The sequence below is a fragment of the Stegodyphus dumicola genome, chromosome 4 (genome assembly GCF_044657685.1).
Source record: "Stegodyphus dumicola isolate Sdum_Otavi_A_Nest chromosome 4, ASM4465768v1".
NCBI lineage: Eukaryota > Metazoa > Arthropoda > Arachnida > Araneae > Eresidae > Stegodyphus > Stegodyphus dumicola.
Genome location: NC_140771.1, coordinates 30,327,430 through 30,340,374, shown reverse-complemented (window position 1 = coordinate 30,340,374; position 12,945 = coordinate 30,327,430). Strand labels below are relative to the sequence as shown.

The 12,945-nt window shown below is 30.9% G+C and overlaps 1 protein-coding gene across 2 annotated transcripts in view; it reads right to left on the bottom strand.

Moving 5' to 3' along the window:
- MICU1 (Mitochondrial calcium uptake 1) overlaps nt 1–12,945 on the bottom strand; it is a 54,648-nt gene that overhangs the window by 33,809 nt on the left and 7,894 nt on the right. For both annotated transcript variants that reach the window (XM_035348715.2, XM_035348744.2), the window contains exon 3: nt 6,107–6,299. In XM_035348715.2, coding sequence (XP_035204606.1) covers nt 6,107–6,299 — 193 coding nt within the window. The remainder of the gene's footprint in view (nt 1–6,106; nt 6,300–12,945) is intronic.

Below are 12,945 nucleotides of genomic sequence, written 5' to 3'. Positions count from 1 at the left end.
AACAAACTCCACAATCCTATTATGATTTTTTACATGGGGAAAACAAAGGCACTCAATGAAACAAAATCAAATAGTAATAAAATCTGAAAACCTTCAGATTTTACATTACACTCAAAGGAGCATTTTTTCAACATTTTTTGTGCTACCTTTATTTATTAAATATCTTGTTCTTCACACTTAAACCACAAAATTCAATTCAATAGCAATATCGCATGGGCATATCTTTAGAATTTCCGATACAAAGTCTCATGCACTGGAGAAATTCCTCCCCCCCCCTCCGTACAGTATTGCCATTGCTCCCTTTGAAATCATTGACTTTGTTAATAAAAAATTTGTTAAAGTGTTACAAAATATGAAATTGTTAATAAAACAAATTTCAAATTCAAAATTTAGGCTTCCAGATGCCCATATTTAGTGGAAGATTACATTATTAAAAATTTGATGGCTCTAGATACCGTTGTTTTATCACAATGCAAGAAACATACATACATTTATGCATATTCTTCATTATTTAATTTCTTTAAATATAACACAGGGCTCTTATAAATGGTGGCAACAATTTGAAAAGTGAATCGATATTTACAGTGAACCAACGCAAAATGCCAAAAAGAAATTAATAGCCCTTCTGGGCTAACGTCCTTTGAGCTAATAAACATTCAGTTTTAAGGCAAAAATGCCCCTCATTTGCTGCATGCACATGCATACTTAGATTGCCATGTAACTACACTTTGCTGACGTTAGGGATAACCTATTTTGGCGACTTCGTGCTTGCTTGGTGAATTCTTTTCAGGACTGGGTGAGTACAAGAAAATAAGCAATATTTTTCTGAATTTATTGTCTGATTTCATGGCAACAATTCATACAATTCCTTTGGAATTCCAGAATACACAAAGCATTTATTTTATAGGATCCGATCTACTTCTCATTGTTTAAGAGGTAGTTTACATCCTGTTCTTTTTCTTGTAATGCTATTGTATAATATTTACTTTTCATCTCTAGTAACATGCCGTTTCAAAAAAGGAGCTTCATTTCTTTGAAACAAAGAATCACATGTTGAAATTAAAGCAAGCATATTCTGATCTGTTAAAGTATAAAGGTATCCATAAATCATGGCACCTTACATATACAAGCCTTCTTCAAATTATCATGTTCTACACTTTTAAGAACATTTAGTCTCTCTGACATTTCCTGAGCAGCATCTTTTAACAAGTCCTTGTTTACAGAGGATGTTCATTCAGAATGGACATCTTCAAGGCTAAAATTTCCATGCTTAAACTTCTCAAACCCCTTTCATATTGAGTCATCAGAAATAGTACTTTGTCCATGTGTAGACAAATTTTACGAGCAGTCTGAATAACTACGTATATCATATGATTCATCTATATTTCTTTTTTTTAAAATAAAACAGCCCAACACCACGAAAATAAGCTTTCAAGCTCCCTAGTCTTAGCACTTCAGTGTGAACCAAACATTATGTCAAACCACATGATAGAATTATGCAACACAAGCAGATAAGATTACATTTAAATACCTGTTTTGGTCAAGGTCACTCCTTATCAGCAGTAACAAAATAATTACGAGAAAACATGCTGTGATCTGGAAAAACCACAGAAATTTCCATACGACCAACTACTTCCTTTTAGCTTAAATAAGCAAATTTAAATCTTCATTAACTACTCTTTATTACCGTAGCTTAACACACATTGTAAAGTCAGAAATGTATTTCATTTCATTTCAGTTCCCCCCCCCCCTTACATAAAAGTAACACAAATTTTGAGCCTGTTAGACGCCGATGCATTTTTCCTGATTATTTCTTTTAATAATTGGCTATTGCGGATAGTTACAGACCATCATTATTTTTTACATAATACCTTGAATAAAACACAGTAAATAAATACTTAAGGACAAAAAACTAATAAGTTTGCTTTTCACATAATTGCAGTGACAATAAGAATCTGTACACAACATGCTATCAGAACACAGGCAAATGTAAGAAAAGATAACATTACAATACTGATATCAGATTAAGAATGGTGAAGTTATACAGTTAATTTCTTAACAGGATGACACAGTACAACTTTACTGGATTAATTAAAGTTTAGATTTGATCTCAATTGGACAAAAGATTTAATTTGCATTATAGAAGAATCATATGATGTACATTACTTTGAAATGCCATGCTTCAGAAAGATTTATTATAAGCATACTACTGTTTTTAGAAAAGAATGGAGAACTAATCTATTAAAAGGGATATATAAAATAAATTAAAACACACATACATAATATATATATATATATATATATATATATATGTAATATATTCAGGAGCAGGAATTTTGATAGTGAGAAGTGTTGATCCATAATGACTACGAAATTGGAGACAAAGGCAGATTAAATCTTCAGTTTTTATTTCAGCAAATATGTTGCAGCCACAATGAAGTTGGCACATTAATTGTGTCTATACCAAGAATTTTTACATTTTAGATAAATCTGCAGTAAGAAATGAGAAGCAGACAGACAGCAGTTCAACCAAGCCAAAGCATGTAAGTAAGTGCATAATGCTCAGGATGAAATCTTAAGTCACACTGAGTTAGTTTTAGTTCTCAAAGCATTCTGATTGGACAGTTAATATTGCTCTAAAATGACTATTGGCTGGTTGAGTTTTAGTTCCATTTACATCATCATAATTACACAAGAATCATATGACATAGAATAGTCTTGAAATGACACAATGCAGAGAGGGGTTACTATTTTAAGAATAGAGAAGGGAAATTAATTTTCGCTGCTAATTTAATCTTTTACATATCCTTCATTTTTCTTACATATATATTTGGCAGTTGAGCATATGAGTGACGAAGCTCATCATCAGAGTCTAGGCATTTTTTTCTTTTTTTGGTGAAGTGGAATACAGCAGAAATGATGACACAGATGGATTATACTTTTTAGTATTCTGTATCTTTATTTTAATTTTCACCGCAGATCATTTTTACTTTAGATGAAATTCTCCAAATTACATATTCAATAGTGATTTAAACTTTCTGCATCATGATCATTCTAACAAAGGAAAGATGGCTTAAGCAGCAGTGAAGTGCTGTAGCACAGGAGGAGAAGAAATCTGATCCAAAATGGCACGACTTCGTTATTTATAGAAGCAGTTATATAATAGGCTGGAATGTTCTCGAAAGTACTGGTCTAGGGGGAAGATCCTGAATTGCAGAAAGTTAATTAAAGGTTGCTTGTTTGCATAGAGCAAAGCTGTCCTATTTTTTATATTTTACATCTTCCCCCATTCCTAAAAACAAGAGACCGGGCGAGCAAAGCATTAGTAGATTAGTGAAGCAAGTATGAGGAAAGACATGAAGAAACATCTAGGACATAGCTTACAGGCTTTAACTATGTCCTATCATAAATTATGATCTTTCTCATATAATTATAAAGTTTTTGAATTATACAATTTTACAATGATTTATAAATAAACATATAACTTATAACTAAATTTAGAACTATAAGACAATAATATATGGAAGAATAATAATAAATAAATTACAAATATAAAAGTCCTCAATTTTTCTCAAAATGTGTATTGAAAAATTTGTGAAGTCCTTTTCATCGAATGAAGATACTGGTGAAGTCTCTTGGTGCCAGTAAGTCCACAATATAAAAATAAGCTCACAAATATTATGCACTTTTTTCAACGAATATGTCTCCATAATAAATTTTGAATAGAAGATGTTTCAACTTTTTGCAGGGAACATTTTTTCAGATAAAAGTTAAAAGATATACGATTTATGCATAACGTATTACGTGCATTCATTCTTCTCATCGTAGGTAATTAACAATACATTGACATATTTTAAAGTAATTTAAAAATTCTATACAAAACATTATGATATAATACCTTAAGAAAACAATTCAATATAAATCTGTAATAATATGATACAATAAGTCATTAACACTTTGAATCAAAAGTTTGGCATGCCCTCTCCAACAGATCAGCATGACTAGCTTGCTGATGGTTGGGGGGTACTAGGTACAAAATATCAAAAAACCTCCGTTGCCTAATAAAAGGTAACTGGTTTTGGGATTATACATTATATCAAAGTGTTTTTGTAAAAATACAAAATCCTATGAAATTAAAATTTAAGACAAATAACTTGTATGATCAAGTTAAAGTCATTACTAGAATTTTAGAAACTAGAAATGAATATTACCTTACAACAAGAAGAAAAAAAAATATTGTTACAAAATAATATAAGAAAGAAGATGTTTGGTTTTCTAAATATGTGAAAAATATGTGTTTGTGTGGTAGCACTTCTGTGCTAAACTATGGTCAGCAGATTGTGACTGGTATAGAAAATATGAAAAACCCAAGCCAGTTTCTTGACCATAGTTGACTCTCCTAACAAAATAAAATAAAAAGATAAAATTTTGAGGGGGTGTTGGGAGTATTACCAAGAGGGACGTCGGGCATGTGCTATCACTTCTTACTTCCTCTGATCCTGAATTGCAGAAAGTTAATTAAAGGTTGCTTGTTCACCTAGAGCAAAGCCGTCCTATTTTTTATATTTTACATATATAGTATATAAATGTTTTAATTATATATATACATATAATTTATATTTATAAATGCTGGCAATCCAAAATGCAATACAAGGAAGGAAAAGAGATATCAAAGCTAAATTTATTTCACAGATTACATGTAATTCACAGCAAACACAATGCTAACTGGTTTGGAATACACCCTTCTTTAAAATAAAGAAGGCAATAAAATCGATAATGAGTATTGCCTCCAGGTTTGTCAACAACCGTCTGCTACATGTCATGGTATTGACTGAAAGAGGCTTTGGATGTATTGCTGAGGAATAGCAGCCCAACTCGCCTCCACACACAGCCAAAGTTCATCTGGTGTTCACTGTAGCCTGCAGGTGCACCATACCAGGCTAGGCATTCTCTAATCATTGATCAGACATGTTTGATGAGCGATAGATCTGGAGAACAGGCAGGCCAGAATAAAATGCAAGATGGTGGGCTATGTAGAAAGCTTGAACACTGCATCCAACATGTGGTCACACATTGTTTTGTTGAAATGTGGTCACAGACAAGCCCTGGAAGTAAGGAAGAAGATCAGGCTGCAAAATCTCACAGATATAGCATTGGCTGGTAAATGTGCCAATACAGGAGTGGAATCCAATATTACCCCACACCATAACACTAGATGCAAGGCCAGTATGATGATGCATAACACAACAGTCTAATATGACCATCATGGTATTGGAGGCAGAAGTGTGATTCATCTGAAAACGCAGTGTCATGCCATTCGAATATACCTTCCCATTCAGTGCACCATTGCAAATTAAATTGCCTGATGCTTAAAGTTAAGATAAGCGAACCAACAGACGTCTAGCAGGCAGTCCACTGTACTACAAATAACATAGAATTGTTTGTGCAGACATAATTTATTATATTACAGACTGCATTCATTGTGATATCTGCAGATTGTGATTGCTGCAGATTTGACAAAGCACTCCATCAGTGTAATGCGCACAATAAGCCTGCCTTCCCATGAGGTGGTGCGATAAGACGGTTGCTCCTGTCCCTCAGTCTTTCTTTCCTGCATCTACAAATTCCATATTTGCATGACACTACATTCAACATGATGACGGATTTCCCAGATGAATAATCTCCAATCTCTGTACGCAATGATTTTGCCTTGGTTGAACTCAGGAACATCCTCAAATGATGCAAATGATTTTCTACAAGGCATACTGAAGCTGCAAATGCAGAATATCTCACAAGAACACAATTCACATTATTCAAAATGGCAATCTTTCCTACCTTTACATAGAGATTTCAAGAAGTACAGCAGTCGCCCATGATGCCCGAACGCACTGAAATTGTAATCACTTGCATAGTCTATTGCAGTATATAGAACATGATGCAAGATTCATGCTGTTTGAATGCTTCCTTTATGGTGTTGCCTTTTCGGATTGCCAGCAGTTTATATACAAATTGCGGTTACAATTAATTTGGATATCTGAAATTCTACTATACTAAATAAGAAATAAAATGATGAAACATTCAAGATCTTCAACAGCAATTTCCTAACCTTTCGGTCTCTAAATCCAGGTCGGTCCTTTTTCTTCCCTTTGCTTTCTTTTTTCTCTTCATCAGTTTCCCGGTCAGAATCAATTTCCTCTAATTTTTTCGATTTTTTTCTGCTACTTTCTGCAAGGGCAGTTGCAGCTTCCACCTTAAAGTATTTTTCTTTAATTTTTTTTATGAATTCTATCTTTTGCAACCTAATAAAGCAAGTTCATAAATATTTATTCCTTATTTCTTGATATAAATAACACTGTTCAAGCATTAAAAATCATTAAACAAAAAAACATTGATTTTCATAAGTTCATATTTAATTACACATAATTATAAGAGCATACTGCTTCTTTATACTCTTTTAATATTTTGTTTATTATTTTTTTTTGGTAACATATATTATTTGCAGGAATTTTTTATATCATTGCATTTGCATTTTTCAATTGACTTTTATTAGTTTTAATACAACATAACCATAAAAGCCTCTAAATGACCAATTATTTTCCCAGAATATTTTCTACAGATATATACCTTCAACTACAAAAATATTTTAAATAAAACAAATATTCATAGTGCAAAATTTAACTTTCTGAACAGTCCTTTAATCCATACAACTATATTTAGTAATAGTTAACTCTTATGAACATGTAAAACAAATTAAGTTGCATTGTGGTAATACAAAAGTTGACTGAATTATTTAATTTCAAATGAGTACGCTTGCGAAGAGTGCGTTTAACCAATACAATTATTTTGCGCAAAAATCACATGGCGATTTAATATAGCGTAAACGGAGCTGTATCTTGTTACTTCGCCCTGCTTCTATATGTTTGCAAGAAGTTGCCTGAATCAGATGATTTTTTGATAGCTGAAACTTTACTTTATTAAGCAGAGGCAAAACCACAAAAAAAAAAAAATGACGAGAATGGTTCCGAAAGATTTATTTAGAGCGACCTGTTCAAAGAGATTTTTTTTTCTTTACTGCCTCGTTTGCAAAATTAATATCCGGAATTATTAAATTCGTCTATTAGCTCACACTCTCCGTATATCTTGTTCAAATTTTCAGTTGTTAATAAAATACTTTTTTTCCAACCACTCAAGTTCAAATACAATTTTTTAAATTTGTAGTGGATGACACTTGATATTAATGCAGCTTTTTCACATATTAAAATTTTTTAAATTTTTAATAAAAAAAATCTGTTTGTATTTTAATTTTTTTTTATTATTATTATTTTTCTTTGTGGACCTAAGTAGGAATTGACTTGATTTTTTTTTGGTATATTACTTGTTTTTTAATTACTTCAGGATGAGTATCGACCAGTTTGACAGACTTGCAGATTCCATATTGTATGAAAATTAGGATTTATAAAATTAGTTTGGAATACAGTATATAAAGAGAATTAAATTACTTACTTAAATTACTTAATTCTCTTTATATAAACCATCCACCATATAATAAAACCAACTTCTTTTTTTTTTTTTTTTTTAACTCCCCCTATCTTGGTCTTTTGTTTCTCTTTTTATTTATTTTTGAATTTAGAATGAGGTTCAAACTTTGGACAGTTTATGAGAAATTATGTGCATGATAAAATATGCAATAAAGTAAAAATAGAGATAATTTATAGATGATATATGATAAAAAGATGTAGATATATTATTACATAAGGGTTTCTATTTGCAATGCACATTTTTAAACTAAATTAAAAACAATAATAATAATGAATAAAATAAGAAATAAAAACAATAATAATAATAATAGGTAAAATAAGAATATAATGATTCATGATTAAATATAAGAAACATGTTTCAAAATGAGAAAAGCTAACTGAATTATATACTGTCTACGGGTGAGGTTCGAACTCTCAACCTTTCTATTTGCAAAGCAGCGAGCTGACCACTCAGCTATCTGTGACAGCAGTGCTTGTGAAAAATAATGTAACAAGTAGAAGTCACTGCAAAGGTAATTTAATTAAACTTCAATAAATGATTGCTGTATGACACAAGTTGTAACTTTCCTGCAAAATTTCGTAATTGTATTTTATTGAATACTCTTTCCCATTCAACTGCTTTATTTTAGAAGTTGTTATATTGCTGAAGTTAGTTTTTGGTGTATTTAATATTGGGATATTTATAGAGCTTTTTATTACACATGATATAGCCAATATTCATAATAATTAAGAAGAATTTTGTAAGGTAGAAACTTTGATTTTGTAGAAACTGTAATTTATTTAGGTTCCTATTACTTACGGTGTTATAAACAGGTGAAGCATATGGATATACTGGTCGGATCATTGCTTTATAAATATACAGTTTTTCCCTTTAATGAGAATTTGAAATTTATACCAATATATACGGTTTGAGAAATCTGAAGATGGCTTGAACAATGCTGATTATTTTATTGCTGTATACAGTTATGATATTTCTAAGCAAACACTCATCTCTGTGTGGTTCTGACGCCATATTGAAATGGGTAAGCAAGAAGGTTTTCTGATTATGACACATGATAAGAACTCAGTCGGCTATTGGCTGTTCGTTCACTTTACGGACGTAAAAGCTGAACAGGAGCGAACTCAATTTTACGTCTTTTGCGTCATGTCAATTTACGCCTGCGTCAACTACGTCACGAGCATACTCGTGTGGACGGGCCTTTAAGCGATTGGGCTGATTAGAATACGATCATTGAATCATAAACCCCCCAAAAAATTTCCCAATCTTGCAGATGGTACTCAAACAAATGAATTAATCAAATTATTTTCACTTATATATTTTTAACTATTTGTATTTATTCTCACATTTACAAAAAGTCTTTTAGTGACCCCATACAAGACATAAATAAATAATTAAAAGCAACAAATCATATATGACATTATTACCTCAGAATCTAACAGTCACACAAAAAATTCATCAGGCTAGAAATGGTTTTCATGTTTAATTTATGCAAATAGTGTTACGAGTTAGCTATGTGCCAATATTGAAACCTGCCACTGTTTTCTAGAACATGACTTCTGTAAGATTCAGTGAATAGAATCTTTTTTAAAAAAACTTTTTATGATATAGTAAATTAACCTATAAGACCAGTAAATAATAATTGTATCTGTGCATAAAAATATTAATTATTAAATCTATTAATATCAGAAATGTTTTTCTAAACTGATATTTCAGTTTAAATTACAGAGAAATTTATATATTTTGCTCTTAAATTTGTTTAAGAGGCCTAAATTTTCAGGAAAATTAATCTAAAATTTTAAAATTAAATATCCTATTTAATTTATGTTGCATGAGAGTAGAACTTGAGAATGAATACTAAATACTAAACCCAAATACTCAAGTAAATGGAAATAATGTAGGCATTTTAGCATATGTTATTTATTTGGGCTGTATAATTACCACATCATTCTTTTTTTCTCTTTTATTTATTGCCTAGGAACACTTTAAAATTTTATCTCATAGAAACTACAATTTTGTAGAAACTGTAATTTATTTAGGTTCCTATTACTTACGGTGTTATAAACAGGTGAAGCATATGGATATACTGGTCGGATCATTGCTTTATAAATATACAGTTTTTCCCTTTAATGAGAATTTGAAATTTATACCAATATATACGGTTTGAGAAATCTGAAGATGGCTTGAACAATGCTGATTATTTTATTGCTGTATACAGTTATGATATTTCTAAGCAAAAACTCATCTCTGTGTGGTTCTGACGCCATATTGAAATGGGTAAGCAAGAAGGTTTTCTGATTATGACACATGATAAGAACTCAGTCGGCTATTGGCTGTTCGTTCACTTTACGGACGTAAAAGCTGAACAGGAGCGAACTCAATTTTACGTCTTCTGCGTCATGTCAATTTACGCCTGCGTCAACTACGTCACGAGCATACTCGTGTGGACGGGCCTTTAAGCGATTGGGCTGATTAGAATACGATCATTGAATCATAAACCCCCCAAAAAATTTCCCAATCTTGCAGATGGTACTCAAACAAATGAATTAATCAAATTATTTTCACTTATATATTTTTAACTATTTGTATTTATTCTCACATTTACAAAAAGTCTTTTAGTGACCCCATACAAGACATAAATAAATAATTAAAAGCAACAAATCATATATGACATTATTACCTCAGAATCTAACAGTCACACAAAAAATTCATCAGGCTAGAAATGGTTTTCATGTTTAATTTATGCAAATAGTGTTACGAGTTAGCTATGTGCCAATATTGAAACCTGCCACTGTTTTCTAGAACATGACTTCTGTAAGATTCAGTGAATAGAATCTTTTTTAAAAAAACTTTTTATGATATAGTAAATTAACCTATAAGACCAGTAAATAATAATTGTGTCTGTGCATAACAATATTAATTATTAAATCTATTAATATCAGAAATGTTTTTCTAAACTGATATTTCAGTTTAAATTACAGAGAAATTTATATATTTTGCTCTTAAATTTGTTTAAGAGGCCTAAATTTTCAGGAAAATTAATCTAAAATTTTAAAATTAAATATCCCATTTAATTTATGTTGCATGAGAGTAGAACTTGAGAATGAATACTAAATACTAAACCCAAATACTCAAATAAATGGAAATAATGTAGGCATTTTAGCATATGTTATTTATTTGGGCTGTATAATTACCACATCATTCTTTTTTTCTCTTTTATTTATGGCCTAGGAACACTTTAAAATTTTATCTCATAGAAACTACAATTATCGAATCACATCAAAATGCTGTTATCCCATTTGGTATGTTATAAGGTATTTCTCTCGCCTTCTTAGTGAGCCTTCATGGTGTGATCGTCTGCACGGTCAGCGCATAATTGAGAGGCCCGTGGTTCGATTCCTGGCAAAGGTGTTGCTAATTTTTTATCTTGCCTGCTTCCAAAAATATCTAATGTCTCTACAAAGTGAAAGGTTAGTTTCACAGAAGCAGTAAGGCTCTTCTTTCAAAAACTTGGACAAACCTGTATCTAAGTTAGTTATGCTGTGCTATTATTACAATCAAAACTACTTTGTAATCAACAGGCAATTAAAAATTAATGGAATTACATTTGCTAAAATAACTGGATAAAATTAATGAACAGCTCGATAATTTAATAATACTGAAATATATTTAGCTTTATATTCTTTGGACTTTTCAATTATTCTTTGGTTAAAAAGTGCTGTTCGTATACTTCTATCAATGTTTTGACTAAAAACTTTGTTTTATACAAACAATATAAACAGGGGAAACAAATAAAAAAGTCAACATCAGAATTTTTACGAAACTGGTACTGTAAATTTTAAAATGTCATAATATGAATATTTGATTTTGAACATTTTCTTAACTGGAAGTATATGGTTATGATCAATGATCACACAAATAAATGCTACATTAGAACTTTCATAGATTTTCTCTTATATAGCTCATTTTGTTTCAAGGAAATCGATTTTGAAACACTACTATCATTATCTACTAGTATGACCTTTAGATGCCAGCAGGAAGCTTATACGAGTATAGTGACAAGATATTATTGAAAAGCTCTGTGCTTGAATAGCATAAGATATTTTGCGAGAGAAGAATTTCAAAAGAAGATGATACCCAATAAGCTGGTTAACAGCTAGTCAACAGTATACATTACTGAGAAAAAGTAAGGAATAAATAGGAATGCCTTGACTTTAGTATAATTATTACAAGATTTTACACGATGACTTGAGAAAAAGATCTTTAATGCAAAAACATCAAGTGCACTGCACAAAGTAAAAGGGGGACAGTTCTACATCTACTATTCTACTGGGCCAATTGACGAAATTCAAATAACCTAATGACTCTACAGTAGCGCCCGAACTAAGAAAAGATGGTGGATGATGATTCTTCACCACCAGAATTTGGCGACTGGTTTTTTTTTTTTTTTAAATTTCCAGTTGCCTTTTAAAAGGGGGAGTATATAAGGTATTTTCTCCCTCCTTTCTGCATCCATCATGGTGTAACACTAGCCCACTCGGTGCACATTCGAGAGGTCAGGCTCAAGTCCCGGAGACGGCATTGTTCATTTTTCATGTCTCCAGGATCAAAATAACCTAATGACTCTACATTTTTTTTAATAATCTTTCCAGATTGACCAGAATTTAACCTTAAGAATAAAGAGAACCTTAAGAGAAAACCTTATCCTTAAGCAAAAATAATAATCAAAGAAAATCAGAACTCAGTCATCAAAATATAACAGAAAATAATAATACAAAAATCTAAAATAAAACATATGTTTCAACATCCATCACAAGGCTGGTACCACGAGATAATGCAATACATCAGCCATATTTTTATTTCATCATTATACTCCAGTTTTTAATTATTTTGCTAACTGGTGTTATGCCATTTCAGTCCATTTTCTGCATTTCTTTCGCTAAGCATTTTCTGCTTTTAATTTGCTAAGCATTTTCTGCTTTTAATTTACTTTCCTCACAACATTTTTCTTTTATTATATTGCCATTAATTTGTTTATTGGGCAATTTTGGTTGGATCTGCACAATGTGCTTGTTTTTTAGCCATGTAAATTTGGCCTAAATCATTGAACAATTAGCTAATTTATAGCAAAATTACAGAAAGTTATTTTGTATTATGCATTTACTAGATTTGTTGAAAAATAAATAAGAAGCAGTACAATATTTTCATGGTATTTTACCAAAAACATTGAGTGTTTAAATTCCTATACATTAAAACTGTACATGATGGAAGATTTCTTATTTTATGAAATTCATATGAAGATAACCTTGCACAGAATAATAATTGCAATTCTGAGTATGATTTCTAAACAATAGCCACTAGAAACCAAAAAACCTTTTTCATTGATGTGCTAATTTCGAAAATACATTT